This window comes from Euprymna scolopes, chromosome 18, assembly GCF_053919585.1.
Source record: "Euprymna scolopes isolate OS-2025 chromosome 18, ASM5391958v1, whole genome shotgun sequence".
NCBI lineage: Eukaryota > Metazoa > Mollusca > Cephalopoda > Sepiida > Sepiolidae > Euprymna > Euprymna scolopes.
Window position 1 is genome coordinate 32,351,278 of NC_136499.1, and position 22,589 is coordinate 32,373,866.

Sequence of the window (22,589 nt, forward strand, 5' to 3'; positions counted from 1 at the left end):
TTCATCCACATACAGCACTGTTTCATTGTATCATCACTCATTAGTGTGGCTAGACTAGCACCTTTCTCTAGCAAGGGATTAATTTTAGTTTATACACACACACACACACACACACACACACATATATATATATATATATATATATATATATATATATAAATATAGTAATTTTAGTTTATATATATATAACTTGGCATCACTTGAAATGGATGGCTCTCGTCTAGGGGAGGCTCCATGTTTTGATAAGCTTCTGGGATTGACCTTTACTCCTGACCTAAAATGGAACACGTACATCAAGTCTATTGCCAAGGTCGCTGGAAAAATGGTAGGATCCTTCTATCACTCCAGAAGATATCTTGCTACTGATGCAAATCTCTATCTATATAAAAGCCAAGTACGTCCAAGGATGTAGTACTGCTGCCACATCTGGACAGGAGCTGCTAAAAACAGCCTATCCTGCCTTGACAGAGTAAAAAATAGACTTTGTGGCTTAGTGGGGGATGCCCTTTTCTCTTCCTTACAACCTCTCTCCCACAGAAGAGACGTTGCGAGCCTCTTTGTTTTATCATTACTTCCATGGCAAGTGCTCGTCTGAGCTCCAACGCCTGGTCCCCCCTTGCCGATCTTTCACGATAAACACGATAAACACCCGTCTAGCTGAAACCACTGTCAAAAATTTTCCCCACTCTTTAACTGTGCCAAAACCAAAACATAGATTCCATGAACAAAGCTTCTTTCTTAGAACTGCACGCCAGTGGAACTCTCTTCCGTCTGCCTGTTTCCCACCTGACTACAACTTAGATGTCTTCAAGTCTAACATAAACAAATTCCTGATGAACCACCCCCTTCAGTAAGACACTCTATAAAATCTCCAATACTAACGATTACTACAATAGTATCCCATTGATTACTGTACACACAATAACCCTTATCCCCGAGTGGCTTTCGGGCCTTGATAAGTGATGACTTCCATGTAATTTAAACAGAAACATTCATTTTGAACACGACCCTGTCTTATCAAAGAACCTACTGTTGATTTTATATGCTATGTCTTTCTGTATGTGCAATAATAAAATTTCTCAAATGCATTTATGGTGTTAATTTTGGTCAAAATTGCCTGTTGCTTCTTTCATGGGAATTTTTCAATTATCCATACTTATCGAAGACATTCTTATACAAAACCTATTTAAGAACACTGCCATGCACATAAAGTACATTTGTGTGAAATTAAAATTAAAAATCCGCTTCGCCTTTTAAGAGTCCATCGGGAACTCTCTCTCTCTCACACACACACACACACACACACACACACACACACACACACACACACACACACACACACACACACACACACAAAGTTCCTACTTAACTTAATATAGAGATATTCTGAAATCCACTTAATCAAATACGAAAGAGATAATCAAGCTAATAAAAACCTGCTTTGTTTTGGATGAGCAATTAAAAAAGTAATAATAATTGAAAGGAAAGAGGTTAACGTCTGTTTTTTCCTTTAAACTTTAATTTATCAGCCTTGAAGAAAGAGATTTTGCTCATCAGCAAGATTAATATTGTATTGTAAAGCTATCTCCTTTTGTCCTCCCTCCACCATTGTTTATGATAATCTTTATCTTTTAATCCACTTTATAAAACGTTAGGATGAGTAACAATAAAAAAAAAACAATTGATAATTTTCGTTTTATTTTATTTAGTGCAGAAATTGCAGCGATATGGGTTCCAACATCCAACAAAACCAAAAAGGGGTTGAACAAAGACAAAGGTACAACAAATAAATGTTACCAAAGGCAAGATAAGTTACTCTTCTACCTACCTGGATACTTTTTTGTGTGCTTTCACTTATTTTAAAACTTTTTTTTTTTTTTTTAGATTCATTAGAGTCCGAAGAGACCTATTCTTGGCTTCAGAAGAAGTGCTACGAATTTGTAGCCTTTACTCGTTGCTCCCCCTCATCCCCTAAACCTGAACCACAGGACTACTTCGTTTGGTCATACATAGAGAACATCACCAACGTGACCTCCCAGAACACCAAAGTCAACCTGATCGCCAAGTATTCACTGAAATCTCACCGGCGCTTGTGGAAAAGGCATGTTCCCAGTTCCGGATCCGTATCGAGGCGATGATTGAGTCTGAAGGCGGTTTCATTGAATAGATGTCAGCTCTACTACATAATCAAGTCAGCTGAATTACTTTTTTTCAATAAAAGTTTTAAAATAAAGCTGTAGTGTTGTTTTCTTTAGAGCAACAAGTTTACGTTCCACACTGTAAATAGGCAATAAAAAAAAACAGTGATTGTTAATAAATGTAGATAATTTTATTAATCATATTTACATAGCTGCTGTAAGAAAGACAATACAAATGATGGTTTTTCATGATCCTAAAACTATCGATTTAATGATTTTCTTAATACAATATTTGTACTTTTCTTTTTAAAGTTTCTTTCGTTTTTAATATAAAAAATTTCCATAAATTATTTTACTGTGCACGTTTAATATAATCCACATTCTTAATTAGATTATAGTCTTTAAATTATACTTCATTAAATTTTACTTCATTAAATTTTGCTTCATTAAATTTTTCCTCATTAAATTTTGCTTAATTAAATCTTACTTCATTAAATTTTGCTTCATTAAATTTTGCATCATTAAATTTTTCTTCATTAAATCTTACTTCATTAAATTTTACTTCATTAAATTTTAGTCCATTATTATTTTTTTTAAATTTTAATATTTATACCCGAGAGATGCAAATTTTTATCATTTATTTTTATGCTTAAATTTTATATCATCCAAATTTAAATTCTACTGTCTGCTGTCTATTTCAGCATTTCAATCAAATAATTGCTTTATATTCATGTTTGTTGTGTTGTCATTTTCTGAAATGTTATTATTTCCTTTATAAGGGACATATAAACCCAACATAAAAATTATAAGATATAAATTTAATTAGCAATTTGTATTTTGTCTGTCTATAGACATTAGTTCTAGCATTTGCAGACAGAAATAGGCTTAAAGCACCAGATACCCTAAAATGATTACCCTTTTTACTGGCCGAATAGATTATTGCTTAACTTAGGCGATCCCAAAGGGAATTGGTACTTTAACATTATTACATAGAAAGATTTAAGAATCCGTCAGAAGTTTTATGCATTTTTTTTTTTTTTTTTTTTTTTTTTAAGAATTAGCATTAAATTTAGGGGAATCTTAAAAATACTGCTAGGCAGTATTCCAAAACAATTTATAAAACCATTATATTTATTTATTTTATTTATTTTTTGGGAGGCAAAAATATATGCAATATAATTGAATAAAAATCACATAAAATTACTGGTTTTGTCCTAATAGGAATCTGTACGGCAACAAAATGGCATTAAGCAGGTTGACCAGCTTCCTTATGCGAATATCAAATTCACAAGTGGTCCGCAGTTGCTTGTCCCATCAGGGAAAAATGAAAACGTTAGGTTTTTGCAGTTCTTGTGGGGAGGTGTATATGCAGTGCCTGGTATTCTTAAATGGTGCACCATCTGGTACTGACCAGACTCAACGTTGCTTAACTTTGGTAATTTAACGAGAAACAGTGTGTCGACATAAGTATGCCATTTATATTCAGCATAACAGGCATCATATTTAAAATGGATGTTTCTTATTTACAGTATCTTCGCACTGTTTTTTTATTTGTTTCTTTCTTTATAATGGGAATAACCATGTAAAGAAAAAAAAATTACAATTTTTTTCTAAATTCGCATAACTTTAGTTGCTCTTTTTCCCCCAAAATAAAAAATATAAAACAGAATTATTCCAATCATAAAAAGAAACCCGTCCCATAATGCAACGTCCACTTGAATATGACTTCCATTACGAAGAAACATATTCTTTTGAAATAATTCTCAGCAGCATTTGTTAGAATTCTGCTAAAGCTAACGTTAATTTTTTTGTCTATTCCAGACCAGAACATTATCTTCTTTCCCCGTCCAATATCTTGTTTGTTCTCCCTTCTTATCGTGCATGCCTTATTAATATATCAGTCAATTATATATTTTATACAATATTCTGTGTCATTATGGTTCTTTCAACGTCTGCGTTTATTGATATTTTCCCTAAGACCTAAAGCAGGGTCCAAGGAACAGAAAATATTTAAATTTTTTTATTATTTTATTTCCATAAACAGTATATTTCATTTCATTGGAAGGCAGAATAAAGTGGTATTATCAATTATTTTATTTTTATCCATTAACATCATAACATTAATCAGCGGTTATAATAAATATGATCAATAACTCGTCAAAAGCAGTGAATGGTTAAAATAGTTTAACCAAATTGATTGATGAAAGCGAAAGAGCTGAGATTAAAATTAGAAATGCTTTTTACATCTTTTGGTTCTTGTTTAAAATTCAACCTGATTAAAAAAACAAAAATACAGAAAAATCTTTTCGATGTACATACCCGTCACGGAACGAAGATATCATATCCTAAAAATCATGTAAATTGATCGAGTAGTTTTATTTTTAACTAAGAAAATCAAATTTCATGAGTACGCAAACAGGGGCTATCTCGCGTTGCCAACTTGAAAGAAAAACAAGAACAGATAAGTCCACAATTATTCAGTCTTGTAATACTACTGATTTCGCATTAACCACTTTAAATCGTTAAAAAAAAGGTTTTTTTTTAATGAAAATAAAACTACTTGGTCAATTTACGTGACTTTAGAATATGGTATTTCCGTTTCGTAACGGGTACGGACACCATAAAGATTTTGCTGTGTGTCTTTTTTTTTAAAATTAAATTGAATTTTAAATAAGAACCCAGCTTTTTGATTAAAAAAAGTTGTAAAAAAGTCTTTTGTAGGTTGCGAGGGAAAATAAACTAGTTTTTACCACGAAAATTAGGAATTGAAATATGATACGTTGATTTTAAAAATGTCCTTTCCACCATACTCTTCCTCTTCCTCCTCCTCTTCCTCTTCTTCTTACAATGTTCACCAATAGTTTTGATAAAAGCAACTCGAGAAATGCTAATGAAAGATATAAATGATTCTATATAACTACAATATCAATGTGGTTAAAATTCTTTGTATAAATGAGTTTGTTTTTGTTTTTTGTTTTTTAGTTTAGAAATAATTCCATATATTCTGAAACATAAAACCCATGGTTGCTTAATTTTTCTTTTCTGATTGTTTTTTTTTGTTTTGTTTTTTGCTTGTTTCCATTGTCCAACTTTATATTTTCTTCTAAAACTACTGAGATTTTTTTCAACGTTACTTAAAAAAAAAAAAGAAAATCACTCAAGCTGCATCTTCTGAGGAATTTTTTTCTCAAAATAAATAGCAAACTTCAGCGTTTGCTTTTTGTTGGCATAGCCAATCAAAAACTTTGGATAGAACTGAGAGTCTTTGTATTCCTTTACAATAATATCTTCAAGTTCGCTTTCGTCAAGGTTATATTTAAAAAGACCCGTCTTTGTAACATCCTTCCTGAAAATGGCTGAGAATTTCGGCTTTCTGTATCTGGTTGAAGAGTCCAAATATGTCATTACTCTTTGATTGGCAGCATTGGATTTCACGTTGTAAACCAAATCTTTCAGATTAAGGTCCATGTATTCTTTGAAATCCTTGATTGGTTTCTTCTCCAAGATAAAGCAAACAATCGGTTCCTGGTTGATGTGAACGAAGCTTTGAACTCTTGGAACGTAACCCTTTTCCAAGTAGACCTGCACAAAGAGTTTGTAAGGCTGTGAAAACTGTTCGATTCCATATTTGATATCGACAGGCTCACCTTCCTGTTTGGTAAAGAGAGCCATATATTTCTGGTGGTCGACGTGCGAGAAACTTATGTAGCTTTGGAGCAGGTCAAGATAAGTATGCCTCTTGTAATAGACGTTTTTATAATGAAGCAACCGTTTCTCATCGAGTCCATGTTGGAAATAGTAGTCATCTGGTTTCTGGTCAGGGTTGAATGTGGCAATCACAGTGAAGAATGATCGCCTTTTCAACTCGAAAGCACTGACCCATTCAAGCTTATACTTCTGGTCTTTGATGGCAGTGACGTAAGCCGAAATGTGATGCTCTGATAAATGATATTTTATTATCTTCTCGTCTTTGTCTTGGTGTCCGATTCTGATATCAGCCAAGTCGGTGTTGAAATAGTCGATCTTAGAGGAAGACCAGTCGTTCACGTAATTCATAAATACATCAGCATGAAGTCGGTTGGTTTTTCTACCGACAAGCAACATAATGATCGAATCAGCTGATTGTTCAGTGCCATTATGGCTGCCGCGTATCGACTTCAGAAGACCTTTATGAAACAGAAGAAGATCATCCGTCTTCATATCGTTTTCCTGCCAAACAGAACCATCTTTATCCACGTTGAAACCAGCACCCATCCAAGTTTCGACATCGCCAATGATACGGCTTGGCTTCTCCATAATCAATTTCACCGATTTCTCTGTGAGCAAATGGTAATTACCCGAATGATCCATGCACCGGACAAACCGCATGACATCATAGACATTTGTGTACCAACCCAGGATGGATGAAGCTGCGACCGACTCCAAATATGATGGATCGGTCTTGATGAATTCAACAGTGTTATGTTTTGTGTGGGTCACGTTATCTTCTGGCATGCCGAGGGCGTCCATTTTGGTGTGCCACATCCCACATGGTTCAAGAATGGTTCTTCTCACGAACGTCTGGTAGTCGTAATCTTGGACTTTTTCAATAATCTTGGAGAGGACAAAATAGCCAAGGTTTGAATAAACTGATTGGGTACCTGGTTGAAAATGGAGAGGCATTGACATTACATATTTTAAAATATCTCTTGGTTCGGCTTTCTTCTTTAAGTTCATGATTTTTGTGACATTCGGTACTCTGTAACCTTTTGAGAGATAGAGATCATTAAGAAGGGGGTCAAACAGTGGCGGCTTGTTAAAGTTCCATCCTGCAGCATGACGAAGCAGGTCATCGACTGTGATGTCAAAGAGTCTCTTGTCTGGGCGGTGTGACCCCCAGGGACTTAGATTACTCAAGATACCATATTTACCAAACACTTTACTGGTGAGATGCAGTTTTTTCTCTTCCACTAACTTCATAATGGCCACAGCAGTCAAGGACTTTGAAATGCTGCTAGGCTGGAATAAAGTTTCAGGAGTTATTTTTCGATCATCTGCAGTTCTTCCATAACCTTGGGCATAGACAAGCATTCCATTGCGCAGTAGACCAACTGCAGCACCCTGGTGCTCTGATTTGCTGAGAAATTGGCTGAAAGGTTCATCAAAGTGGGCATTTTTTGGTAAATGTTCAGCATCAAATGCACCTGAAATTATAAAAAGAAAGAGAAGAGTTTAAAACACTGAACAAAGATATTAATGATTATATATCTAGATAGCTTCTATACTAAAATATCAATATCTAATTGGAATTATCATTTGCTTTCTTTAAACGTTGGTTGATGTTGTTACAAAGAAAAAAAATTGTAGTTCAATACAATTTCTTTGTAAATACGGTTATTTCTAATCAGAATATTTTTCACAAAATAAGCTTTTTCTTATTCTGCAGCAAATATAAATTATAGATAGAAGCTGTTCTTTTTTCTTTTTTTGTCAACAACAAGTTTTATTATAATTACAAAATACTGATACATTCTTCCGTTTATTAATACAAAATAACTCTTACAAATTTAAATTTCCGTTTCAAACAGAAATTGCTGTGGAAAGAAATAGGTAATGCCTGAAAACTTGTAAATTTTAATGTGGAAAAAAAATCACGTGACACATCATTCACAAACGAATTTTCATTTCTAAACATAATTCAAATAATATAAGGGAGATAATTCATATTTTTACTTGAACATTGGGTTTTTTTTTACAAGACACATTGATTCGAAAAAGTTGTCAAAAAACAAATATATAACAAATAAATGTTACCAGAGGCAAGATAAGTTACTCTCCTACCTAGCCAGATAATTTTAGTGCTTTTACTTCATGTAAAATGTTTATTCGGCTTGAAAAAACAAGTAATGTCGAGCAGTACACGAGCACAAGAAAAATGTCATAGTGACAAATACATTGCGGCCATTTTTTCCTTGTGCTCTTGTAACATGCAACATTATTTGTTTTTTGAGCTGAATAAACATTTTACATTAAGTGAAAAAACTAAAAACTTATTCAGCTAGGTAGGAGAGTAACTTATCTTGCCTTTGGTAAGATTTATTTGTTATATTTTTGTTTTTTGACCATTTTTTAGAATCAATGTGGATTGTAAAACAACCCTGAATATTATAACAGAAGTTATCTACCTTACATATGCATTTCTTTTTCCATCTCTGCTCTTTTTTTTTTTTTTTTTTACACAGGCATCACCACTTATCAAGGACAAGAGGCCACTCGAGGATAAGGGTTAAAGAGTTTACAGTGGAAATTGGACAATATAGTAACCGTTAGTAATGGAGATTCGGTAAATTTGTTAACTTATATGGAACGGCTCATCAAGAACTTGTTTACGTTAGACTTGAAGACAACCATATTGTAGTCAGCTGGAAAGCAGAAAAACGGAAGACGATTCCATAGGCGTGCAGTTCTTTGTCAATAATATTCTGTGATCAATTCACATATTTCTGTGTATGTGTGTGCTTATCGCCTATACATGACTTACATATTGCTATGTTTTTTTCTTTTTAAAGATTTTCTATTAATTGACATTGACATTTAAAAATACTATAGAAACTAAAATTTTATTTCTTTTTGTGTAAAACTTTTAAAATGTACAAAAAAAAAAAGAAAAGAAAAATGAATTAAAACCAAAACATTAATACATTCCAGGCAACGCTGGGTACATACAGCTAGTAAGTCATAAATTTTACAGATGAAGCATGAACCCAACTTTCATTTTGTATAGTCAATATAAGCGTTACCACCTTAGATGAAGCATTCCTTTTTTAAATAGTACTAGATCATCTATGTCCATATTCGGTCAGTACTTATTATATATATTATTAAATGTGTAAAATCTTAGCATTGATGTTGATTGATAATTATTATTTGCATAAGGACTACAAGGTCAAAGGATTGTTGTGTTGTTCATAAAACTAATCGTGGTTTGTTTGAATGCATACACTTATGCATGCCCCCACAATCAGACGTAAACAAAAAAAGGTCTCTTCTACTTTTAAATAACAAGTAACAGGAATGAACGATTAGAAACAATGTTTATTTTCCAGTGACAACACTAACAGCAAGGAGGGGTTATGGAGTGGTGGTGGTGGTGGTGCGCAAAATTGATATAATGTGTCCACTTTCCTGTCTGAGGTCGGCGCTTCTCTTTTCGTTGTCTGACTGTCTCTCTTTTATCAGGATAGATGACGTCAGAACATTCCTCCATGCTTTCTTTGTTTATTGTCTGAAATGTTGGTCAGTCCTGCTGATACCTATTCCCGGGAATTCTATGTCCCCCATTTTGAACTTCTTTGCCGTCATTCCCGGGTGCACTTTGATCCAGGATCGCTGCCTTGACCGGCCCTCTTGGATCCGACCTCTATTGACATCATCCTCGCAAGCCCAGACAGCCGACCATCCTCTCCAGATCTAGCTCTGCCACCTGCAACTACCCCGCCTCTGTAACATTATTTGGATTCTTTGAACTACTGTTCTCACTTTGTGTGTCATTTGCACAACATTTCAGTCAATGTAACCTCTGACCTTCTGAAGGTCTATCATCAAACTCAGGAATATTTCTGTTGAACTCGGGAATCTTTGGGTGGAACTTGGGAATCTACACAGAATTTTGAATGGACAGATTTATTTAATCCACGGGAGTAGCATGCACTCATTCCATCAGCCATGACAGGATAGAAGTCCCAAATAATTTGTAATCGTATTTTTGAGTCGTCCACACTGAGGACTGAATCTTCAGCTTTTACAACTGAATTTCGTAAAGTACTCTATCCACAGTGCCATGAGTTCTTGCACAAGGATAAAAGACCCCGGAGTTTGACACAATACATCTGAAGAAGGTTGGAGGTTACACTGACCGAAACGCTGTGCAAATAACACTCAAGATGAGAACAGTAGTCCAAAGAATACAAATAATATGAATAACCAATCCTCATCTCAAAAATTCAGAAACCCAAGTTAGAATATTTTATAATGTTATCATATAACACCCCTCTATCCCTCCATCATTTCTCTTCTATCTTTCTTATTGATCTCTATTGATTGCAGTATTTGCTGGTACTGCACAGTTCTATTAGGCCCACCTTCCCAGTCTTTGCCTTCTCTCTTTGAGAATAGGTTAGTTTATTGCTAATCACCTGAGGCGCCTCTACCAGAGAATGCCGACAGGGCTGCCCAAGCATTTTTTCAGGCCATAGGGCTGTTCTTTGGGAGGGTGCTGGCTTCTTAATCCCACTTTTTGACCATAGGAAAGAGATAAATCCATCAATGGAGTAAAAATGGCAGTATATATTTTGTGCACTTTCTTTTATGTATTCTGGACCAAAGCTTCTCTAATTTTGCATGTAACTGATGAGCTTTGCTGGCCTCGGTGTCAGAAGTAAAAACCTGTAATCCTGTAGGTTAACAAATAGCTGCAATCAACGAGGACGACTTCATGCAGATCAGATAATCTTGAGGCTACCATTCGCCCATGTATGGAGTATTGTTGCCACATTTGGGCTGGTGCATCTGTTACTAGTCTCTCCCTCGTAGACAGGGTTCAAAAGAGTCACCAACCTAATAGGTCTCGCACTAACAGTTAGGCTTTAACCACTGTCCCATCGACGAAATGTTGCATCCCTCTGCATGTTTTACAAGTATTTTAATATTGGATGCTCCGGCGAACTACAAGCCCTTGTCCCCCCTCGGCGTAAATAACTCTGACAAACCTAACAAAGAGGAAATCCCTAAATGTAAGAAAGCCTTTTACTCTAGTAGTTTCTACCCTAGAACTGCTAGACTTTGGAATTCCCTTCCGGGTTCCTGCTTCCCTCACTTTACTGACATTTAGAAGTTCAAGTGTAATGTAAACAGACATCTTGCTGCTAAACTCCCTATATAGTACCCCAGCAAATTATGTCCCAGATAGTAGCTCCCCCCCCCTCTACATCTAAGTGGCACTGTGAAAAAAAAAAAAAAAGAAAGAAGATCTTTGTGAACTCTATGCAGAAGTTCAACTTGCTTAACAAACAAACAAAATTTCATATTTGGAGTCTGTCACGGCTTCATCCATTCTGGCCTGAATTGTTCCATCGAGTTTGTTATTTCCAACGGGGTGTGGCTGACTTGTTTACTATAATCTTGTGTAGAGAAATACGATTCTTGCATTTCATGGCTTGTTAGAAAAGAAGAGAAAAGCATGAGAAAGAAATAATCTCGCACATGCTAGCAATTATGATAGTTATCTGACGTAGGAATGTTGTAGAACCCAAACCCTGAATTCTCAGAAATTCTGATCTGACAGGTTGAAGATAGAAAACACATTTACAGATACGGCCCAGTGATTAATGTGATGATAGATGTCGCTTGCCTCACAGAGGTGGGGGTGGGGTAGTAAAATAGATGCTGTCGTGGACTGATGATTTAATATGCCAAGTTCAAGTCCTACCAGTTCCATGGCAGTGCTTTCACTATGGATGTTGGCAACCTTCATCTGGTCCGTCCTGTAAATATCTGATTCTAGAAAAAACTGGGGAAATCAATGTCACTTCCGTCATCATCATCATCATCATCATCATCATCATCATCATCATCAGTTTAACGTTCGTTTATATGTTTGCCGTTTACTTCCAAACTAATTCATTTCAGGCCAGGTCTTTATTTATCCCTCTTTCTCGCAAACCCATCTCTATCACTTCCTCCCATGTTTTCCTTAGTATTTTCCTGTAAACTGAGCCTGCTGCATCAACTGTTCTATATCTTCTAACCCAAGGAATCTCATCCATTATTTCAATATATGTTCCTTTTTATTGCGTTTCCACTGACATATTGCGTTAACGACATTATTATTTCAATGTTTGAAAAAATATACATATTAACTGTTTCAAATTAGCGATAATTCATAATTTACTGAATAAGTAATTCGTCTTTCTTTTAGCTATCTATGTATTTATCATCTTTCCCCTTTCAGTCTACATTGATTCAACTACTCACAGCTATTTCTTAATGTTTCTGAACATTTAAAGAAAGAGTGAGTCTTTTTTCTCAACGCCATCGTCTAATTTACATACATATGTCTGCAGACACCGTAAATTAGATGTAAATTAGATGGCAAAATAACAAGTCTTTCCATTTCTATACAAGAATAACATTTCTATATAATAATCTAATTTATAAAACTCACTGTGTTTGTGTGTCTGTCTCCATGTTTTCAAACTGCATCTCCCCTGAGATGCAAGGTTGCAGAGCAGTGCAAGGTAGGGCAAATGATTGTATTTTTTGTGGACCTTTCTTTTATGATTTTTTTTAGCCGATAAAGACAGCTGTTAAGGAGTCGAAATTGAAAAAGAATTTGAACTTAGTAAGCGTAAGTCGACTTAATGTACTCTTGTATGCATGCACCAATATAAACATTTATACGCTGTAGTCGCTTAATTTTAAGCTATTTCTTATCCATCTGACGATAGCTCAAACAATAACGACTAAGGCTGATACACTATATGTTTTGGTTTCGATTCTAGCTGATGGCACCCAAGTCATGCTTTTCTTCTTTTTTTTACCTTTGAAATCACTACTATATATTGAGTACAATATAATAAATAATAATCGATAGAGAATTGACACTATAGTAATAAATATGAAATCTGCATAAATTAAAATATTAATTAAAATATATTTAAGTGTATTTTATGACCGGACAATGCCAGGCGCCCAGCTAGTAATATAGTATCTAATAATACATTCAGTAATATCTCTTTTGGTATTCATCCTGCATGAGTACCCAGCTTCCACCGAAAGAGGAAGTTTCTAAGGAATATAAAATTCACATGGAGTCCCTTCAGTCGCATATATATTTTGGTCACGAGATGATATACAGCATCTAGTATTCAAAAACGGTCACCCATGTGGAACTGAACAGGTTCAATTTTGCTTAACTTTGGTGATTTAACATGATTGTCAGTATGATTATGTAAAAAGAAATAATAATAATAATAATAATAATCATAAAAAATAATACAAATAATGATAAATAATAATAGAAAATAATAAAATAATTAAAATAATAATAATAAAAACAGTAATAATAAATAATAATAAAATAATAATGCTAATAAATAATATGCTAATAAAATAATATGATGTTAATAATAATAATAATAATAATAATCATAAAAAATAATAAAAAATAATACAAATAATAATAAATAATAATAAAAAATAATAAAATAATTAAAATAATAATAATAAAAACAATAATAATAAATAATAATAAAATAATAATGCTAATAAAATAATATGATGTTAATAATAATAATAATAATAATCATAAAAAATAATAAAAAATAATACAAATAATAATAAATAATAATAAAAAATAATAAAATAATTAAAATAATAATAATAAAAACAGTAATAATAAATAATAATAAAATAATAATGCTAATAAAATAATATGATGTTAATAATAATAATAATAATAATAATAATAATCATAAAAGATAATAAAAAATAATACAAATAATAATAAATAATAATAAAAAATAATAAAATAATTAAAATAATAATAATAAAAACAATAATAATAAATAATAATAAAATAATAATGCTAATAAAATAATATGATGTTGATAATAATAATAATAATAATAATAATAATAATAATAATAATAATAATAATAATAATAATAATAATTTTCTAGTGATACATATGGAATATTTATAAATTTCTTTGATTTGAAACAGATTATAAGAAAAATTGGAAAAATAAACGGTTATAATCCAGCAGAAAATCTGTTGTGTTCAACAATGTTTGCTTAAATGAAAGAACTCTGCCTAAATACATAGTTTGTAACGTTACACACGTGTTAACATGTAGGGACCTAACACGTTGTTGACACTGTCGCAACAAACAACAAGAAGGAAAAACTCAACTCATTTTTCCTCATTGAAACAACAGCATTTATTTCCAGGTATTTTGCCTAAATATGGACTTGTTCAAAACTGTTGCTCTCGGCCCACACATCTATCTCCATGCTCCTGAACGTGATCCTAATCATCGTTCTGAGCACACATTCTTCTTTTTATAATCTTTTTCTTTTTCCTTGCCGTGACGTCACACGGCTCGGTCATTTGCACATAGCTGCCATATGTGGATCCGCACTCTGTTACAAGTTCACATTACATGATCTTGCAGCACAAGACAAGACCTAGAACGTCAGGGTCAATTCAATTTGAAAAAAACTACTGTTGAACTTCATGAACTTATGAACGTGAAAGTAAGCTGAATGATTTCATCAACAATGTTTAATATAATGAACTCCGATAAAGACTTGTGGATATCGTTAATAAATCAGAAACACTCATACAGATTAATTATCAACAAAATTTTTTAACTAGATTTACAAAGATTCTCTTTTATTACCCATCGCATGTAACGCTGGCTTAATTTACTTTTGTTCTTTCTTTCTTTCTTTTTTTATTCAGTTTTACCTTAAAAAAGGCATATTACCACTTGGAATGTAAGAGGCTACTATTTGGTTAGTTGGTTGTTTTTGTTTTACGGCATATCAACCCTTTTCAGATTATTTAATACTGAATCCAGTGATTTTGAAGAAAATTATTAGTAGAATATATTTGTTTGTTTTTTTTTTTTGTTTTTTTTTTCAAGTCGATTTCTAGTTGGGACCCTGACAGGTACTACCACTCTGGGTCAAAATGGACCTGGGAGCAATAGCAATTAAGGGGTGGCTCCATACTCCCCAAAGCCCGCAAACTGGGCCTCACCATCGGATATAGTTTAAGGTCATATTCAGGACCAGCTACTATTCGGGATCATAGGGAGTTGAGTAGCGAGATGTCTGTTCACATTGCATTAAAACTTCTGCAGCTTAGTACAGTTAGGGAAGCAGGAAATGGAAGGAATTTCAAAGCCTAGCAGTTTGAGGGAAGAAACTATTATAGTAGAATGATTTTCGGCATCTAATGACCTCAACAATAAAGGGTACTGTTTGTTCGGAGCATGTATGTCGAGGGGAGCACAAGTGCTGCAAGTTCAGCGAAGCACATTCCATTTAAGTATTTGTAAAACAGGCACAGAGATGCGACACTTTGGCAATGGGACAGGGATCGGAGCTTGTGACATACAGGTGACATACTTGTTTGATAAAAAGTGACCATAAACTTACAGAACATCAAAAAGAATTTCTAAGTCTTGGACCCTTTTTTCTTTACTTGAAAGGTTACCACTTATTAAAGTCCGGAGGCCACTCTAGGATAAGGGATTAGTATTAGATAGATGGTAAGATAAGGTCATAGTGGAAAATGGAACTAGACTATCTAAGAGGATAGCTCACTAGCAATCTATTTACACTAGATTTGAAGACGACCATGTTATGGTTAGCCAGGAGGCAGACACATGGTATTGCGTTCTACAGACAGACAGTTTTAATTCTACTTTTTTTAATCAATTAAATCTTCAAAACAAAAAAGCACAAATAGAACAATTTGTAGCAGCCGACACTCGTTACAATCACAAACAGAAGGTACTTCTCATGACTCGAGATTTGAAATTTATTTTTCCCTGGCTTGTCCAATCACAAGCCAGTTCTCTATCACGTGACAGAGTATATAAAAGGCGAAATCCGAAACTCTCAACCCTCTTTCATTCTGACCCTGCGGGGCAGCAGACTTTGCCTGGGGCTTTGACCCCAGGCAGAACATGAATACTACAAGCAAACATGGCGACCTTTCAAGCTCCCATTTGTTTCTCCAAACGAACATTCTTTATCATGCTAAAGAACATGCACCGACACCCACGACAACACGTGAACACACTGAAGATTTTGCCCTTTCTTCCTCCTTTAATCGGCTTCCTTTGCCCCGGCGACTACTAGCTATAAACACGTGTGGACTGAGCTGTTCTCTCCTCAACAAGCCGGCAATATATTAATTCTATCTTTATACAAGAACACTTCAACCTACTAACCCGTCTCTTCCTTCAACTAACACTACTAACGAAGATAACAAATAAAGGCTGTTTATTAATATAGAATGAACTCCATTTCGTTGTTTCTCATTTTCTATATTTTGGTGAACCCGGCGTGATATGAACACGCAACTTCATTTCATTGTTTCTCATTTCTATAAATTAAATGGAAACATAGTCAAACTAGAAACAGGAAATAAAATTACATTCTGGCATATGTGACCTCCTAAAATCGAACTATAAAAATTCGGTACAATAAAAAACAACTCACTTCATTATTAATTCTACATTAAAAAAAAAATGAACACCGTAATCTTTCAAATATTACAATAAAAACGTGGACAACATATATTTGTAGTGCTTAATAAATCCTACTACCGCACAAAACTACAAACAATTCTTAATGCCCGTACTAAATTAAAAAAAATAACAATAATTTAACTAAGATATCAAAAACACAACAGATTTGTCACTGCTAATAATGCATAAATAGATAATTATCAACTTCCCAAAATAATCGTCCATTACAAGCTTGATTATTCATACAAAACAATTAAGATACACAAAGCTAATTCTCCTCTTCATACAATCATAGTTCAAATTACTAAATTACTACTTTCATATATTCATGAACTAAAATGATAAATGAACGTATTGACTCAACATCTATCTATGAAACAGTGTAAAATCTACACAAGAACTGCTACAAATCATACAAACCAAACAACGGGGAAATAAAATAATTACTTCGCTGGATGTAGAAAACTTATTCACTAATATATCCATTAAAGAAACAATTCATATACTCATAAGCAATAATGTACATAGCATTATACTCAATGACTCGTCTCTTCCTCCATTCAAAATCAATGGTGCTTCTTCGGTATTAGAACGAAAATCGAATTATTGAATTTTGATGAAGACCAACGGCGTCTGCTTAACTGACATGTCGAAATTAGTAACATATCCAAAACATTACGAAAACGATTAAGTAGAAAATTAATTATTAGTGAAAATAGTTTTTAATGGAAATTCAATTTTGCGGCTGTCGATTTTCGTTGTAATAATAATAAAAAAAAAGGCGCAAATCAATAAAATAAAATACTAAAAAGTTAATATTAATTTACACCATTGAAGTGCATTTTTTATGGTTTAAATTGATGGAGTTAAGATTAACTCGATTTTCGGATCGACTAAAAATTATAAAGTGCTTTTCTGGAATTACACCGGTTCGTTGTTTATGTGATGATATTGCCTACTCTTTCGTTCCGGATTCCCGTCAATCTGTTTTTTTTTTTTTTTTTAATGTACAAACACGCATGCGCATTATCTTTTTCTTTTCTTTTTTTTTTTTACAAGGTAGTCACCACTTATCAAGACCCGGAAGCCATTCAGGGATAAGGGTTATTGCGTATACAGTAATCAATTGGATAATATCGTAGTAATCGTTAGTATTGGAGATCTGATAAAGTGTCTTACTTAAGGGGGCGGTTCATCAGGAATTTGTTTATGTTGGACTTGAAGACATCCAAGTTGTAGTCAGGTGGGAAACAGGCAAACGGAAGAGAGTTCCACAGGCGTGAGCTCCTCAGTTGTAATTAACACATCTGTTCGGGTTATCATTATCTATTAATACACATCCATGCACCATAAACATGACATCGTGGCAGCGTGACTGGATAATACAATAAACAATCCTACATCATAGTACACAAATAAAACAATGTGAATTTTTTCCTTAACCTTCCACGCTACACAAATTCTTGCTTGTTCGCACGATGTTCACAACATAACCGCTAATTACAGGCAAATATCATGGCTCTAGTGTGGTTACAAGTAGCTAATCTTGACTAGGACTCGCTAAACATCGCCGAGTTGTTCGAACTATTTTGACAAAGTATGGACCTTTGCTTCACCATCAAAGCAACAAAACATGAAGACAAGGTGCCTTAATTGTCCTCGCAGCCGGCGAAGAAGTGCTACGCCGATATAACAATTGGTCAATGAGAGATGACGACCATAAAGACCAACAAATAATCTTAACTGCCTTCATGGAGCGGCTCGAACCGGCAACTAACTACCGCGCCTGTAGACTTGAACTTAGCAAATATCAACAAAAACCAACTGAAATAACGGACATCTTCGTTAACAGATCTCGACTTAGCAGAAATACGACCTTTGCCGGCAAAGTAAACGAACGCCTCTTTGAGTTATTAATTGCCAGCACGCCCATACCTGAACTACAAAAGGAACTATTGAACAGACCAAAGGGTTACAAAATCGAAGCGGCTGTAAAACTAACCCGTTCACATGAGCTCCAATCTCTGGTCCCCCCTCGCCAATCTTTCACGAAAAACACCCGTCTAGCTGAATCCATTGTGAAAAATTTCCCCCACTCTTTATCTGTGCCTAAATCAAAACGTGGATTCCATGAACAAAGCTTCTTTCTTAGAATTGCACGCCTGTGAAACTCTGTTCCGTCTGCCTGCTTCCCACCTGACTACAACTTGGATGTCTTCAAGTCAAAAGTTAACAAATTCCTAATGAACCGCCCCCTTAAGTAAACACTTCATCAAATCTCCACACTAACGTACTGTACTTGCAATAACCCTTATCCCTGAGTGGCTTCCGGGCCTTGATAAGTAGTGACCACCGTGTATAAAACAAAAAAAGAAAAACATGAGGCATCAGCAGTATATGTCAGCCATCACCACCAGCTACAGGGATCACCACAATAAACCGTGGTACATATACCTACAGAAACTAGCGCTTCATGCTTTTGTAATCATTAGTGCAGAACGTGACGATTACTACAGGTCGGGGATTCTAACCCAGCTACAAAGCCATTTTTGACCATATATATATATATATATATATATATATATATATAAAATAAATTTCAGATTAAAATGTTTTTAACTCATTTCAAAGTGTTTTTTAACATGTTTTATTAACTGTTTGCTCGTATATATATATATATAATTATTTTTTTACTATAATAATTAAATACCTACAGACACTAGTGTTTCATCCTTTCGGGAATCTCCAGTGCAGGGTGTCACAATTAATACCAGTCGAACGATTCGAACCCCGCAACACGAGACATCTCTGGATCAATTAGCGAAGACCTAATCAATTCGGCTACCATTAACCGCGTGAAATAACGTTGAATTTAAACATTTTAATTTTAAATGTTCATTTACGTCAGTCAGACAGTGATCTAATCGTTATACAATGATTTATGCGAATTTTTTAAAGGGGCTGTCATAATTGTTTTTTTACTATAATAATTAAATACCTACAGACACTAGTGTTTCATCCTTTCGGGAATCTTCAGTGCAGGGTGTCACGATTAATACCAGTCGAACGATTCGAACCCCGCAATATATATATATATATATATATATATATATATATATATATATATATATATATATATATATATTGTTAAATACAACAGGATTTTCTGCTTAAGTATACTGAGTGGAACGGTAAAATTGTCGCTCTAGAAAAGATGACATGATTCTATTTTCGTTTGATGAAAACCGTTTTTTTTTTTTTGGTTGTTGCAGACAATCTACTAGTTGCCCAGTTGTGTACAAATCCCAAGAGCGATAGGAGACTTCCATCATGTCTGAAAGTGACACAATGCATCGTTGGATTGCCACAAATAACAGGGACGTGCCCAAGGTGATAAAAATAAAGTTTCCGGCGATGGTTATGCTCTTTGATGTAGTTTCAGGTGAGAGCCACATCATGCCACCTCACTTCTTCGAAGTCAGCTTGAAAGTAAACATCAAAATGTACCTGGATGTGCTGAATAGGATAGTGATACCCTGATGCAATCAGGTAGTCGCTAACAAATCCTGGGTGTGGCAGCCGGACTCATCTCTAGCCCACAAATCCAAAGAGACCTAAATTTGGCATTAAAAGAAGTGCTACGACTTTGTACTCTTCTCTCACTCCCCCTCCTCTTCTGACCTGAAACCGCTGGACTATTTCCATTGGTCATACGTCGATAACATCGCCAACATGACCTCCCACAACATCAAAGTCAGCCTGATCGCCACCATCTACCGAGTATACGCCATGCTCTCAGTTCCAGATCCGTCTCGATGCAGTGATTAAGGCTGAAGGCGACTACATTGAATAGATGTCAGCTCTACTAGAGCTCTCTAGTTGCTTGAATTGATTTTTCCAATAAAAGTTTTAAAATAAAGCTGCAGTTTTGTTTTCTTTAGGGCGACAATTTTATCGTTCCATCCTGTAGGTGTTCGGAAAAGCATGTTTGAGATACGTGGGTGGCAACCGGAGAAGGAGAAATGAACTGCTTAAATATTTAGAAAAAAAAAATGCGTTGTTAGAATAACAAGATATAAAGGCTTCTGTTAAAAAAAGAAACCTAGTCGAATTTGTTCCTTCCTTCTGTTCCTTGCGACGTGTTAACATATTAACAACTACGCTACAATAATAGTAAAACATGCTGACCTTTTGTCCAAGATCAAAGTATAGTATCTGTTTCGGCAGATACTGCAAGCAAAGACCAGATGTGGGGGCAACCCCACATGCCTGACCTTTAACCAGCTCCCATTTCCCACCTCTCAGGAGCTGGTCCCTTTTTCCCTTCCCCCTCCCTTCACTCCTCACATTAAAAATTGGCCTTGTGCCTAATTTGCTCGGTGGGGGAGCAAATAAATACCTACTGCAAACAAAGACCATATGTGGGGGCACCCCACATATAAGACCTTGGTCAATGTAGGGGCAACCCTTCATACCAATTGTCACTATCCAGCTCCCCTACTCCCCGGGGAGTTGGTCCTCATTTCCCCTTCACTCCTCACATTAAAAATCGGCCTTGTGCCTAATTTGCTGAGTGGGGGAGCAAATAAATACCTCAAGATCAAAGTGTAGTATCTGTTCTTCAGATGCTGCGCTTCCATTTCTTGTTCTCTTTCGGTGGAGGAGCAGTCCTTCACGACTGAGACAATTTTTTATTTTTGCACCTTTTCTCCACATTAAAAAACGACCCTGGTGTCTAACTCTGTCCCGTGGGGAGGCATAGTAAATAGGTACAATAATAGTAAAGCATTGATCTCCTCTTAAAAAAATAAGCATAGAGTCACGGCTCTTCATACTTATGTTTTCTACGCTATAATCACATTGACTAATGTATACCCATTAACCCTTATCCTCGAATGGCCTCCGGGTCTTGATAAGCGGTGATTCTTGTGTAAAAAAAAAATCACGTGCAAATTGTTAAAATATAAACTACTTAAAAAAAAAAAAGGAAGAAAGAATGAAAAATTCCAGAAATTTCTTTGTTAACAAAAAACAGATGTTAAAATAGACAAATTTTGTCTAGACTCTAAAAGGGCTGGGAAGCAAATGATTGACCTTATATATTTTGAGATAACTGGGGAATGTTGCTGAAGGATTGTTTTCCATCAAATATTAATATTCTTTAAAAATACCAAATAAATAAATAAATATTTTTCGTTGATTTTTATCAACTACGAATGGAGATTTGGCAACTGTTTCTCTGAATCCGAAACTAAAATATTAATTAAGTTATTTATCTCTTCCCCCCCCCCCACACACACACACGGCGGGATGATGTGACAGAAGAGGTAGAAAGTGGGATTTAAAAACCAGCGTCCTAAAGGAATAGTACCCTGGGCTGGAAAAATTGCCTGGTCATCCCTGCTGGCATTTCCCGGTGGAGACGTGTCAGGTGATTAGCAACAAACCCCTTCTGAAAGAGAGAAGGCAAAGCTTAGGAGAGTGTACCTCCTAAAATTGCATAGAATCAGAGGCGTACCCCTGTCGACAGGGCACAAAATTATCTCAACAATGGCTTAGACTGTTGGCTTTGGTACCGCGGGAGCCCATCCCCACCACGGTTAGACTTTACTATACCTTATATCGATTGTAATATCATTTAATGCTTACTTACTTTCTTAGTATATTGTTAAGGAGCATCATGGCTATGATGAACAGTAGTGGTGGTAGGGAATCACCTTGGAAGATACCTTTTTTATTTTAATCTCAGTTATGTATTTTTCCATCAGCTGTCAGTTCAAGTCTCCGTGTTCTCATTGCATTTTCAATCAAATTGATAAACTTGCCTGACATTTTGTATATTATCAGCCATTCTATTATCCATGCTTGCACGATCCTGTCATACGCTTTCTTGTAGTCGATCCATGTCATGGCTGTATCCTTTTTCCTACTTTTTTTTACCTCCTTCAGTATCGTTTTTGTCTATGTATAGTCGGTCATGTTTTTTTTTTTTTTTTTTTTTCCTTTTTCGCATCCTTTCTGTTTCTCGGGGAGTAATTCACGATTATGAAGAGAGTGGTAAATTTGTTCCTTCAGTTGTGCTGTTAGTATTTTCCACATTGTAGGTAAACATGTTATAGGTCTGTAGTTGCTGGGGATGTTTCCTTTTC

At 34.8% G+C, this 22,589-nt stretch overlaps 1 protein-coding gene and 1 long non-coding RNA gene across 2 annotated transcripts in view; one reads left to right on the forward strand and one right to left on the reverse strand.

Moving 5' to 3' along the window:
- Positions 1-549: 549 nt before the first annotated feature.
- Positions 550-4,429, forward strand: LOC145297573 (uncharacterized). The gene is made up of 2 exons (XR_013870272.1): positions 550-3,983; positions 4,117-4,429. It is a non-coding gene; the product is annotated as an uncharacterized LOC145297573 (long non-coding RNA).
- LOC145297572 (uncharacterized) overlaps positions 4,210-22,589 on the reverse strand; it is a 70,730-nt gene continuing 52,350 nt past the window's right edge. The window contains exon 2 of the mRNA XM_080143588.1: positions 4,210-7,321. Coding sequence (XP_079999714.1) covers positions 5,292-7,321 — 2,030 coding nt within the window. The 3' untranslated portion in view covers positions 4,210-5,291. The remainder of the gene's footprint in view (positions 7,322-22,589) is intronic.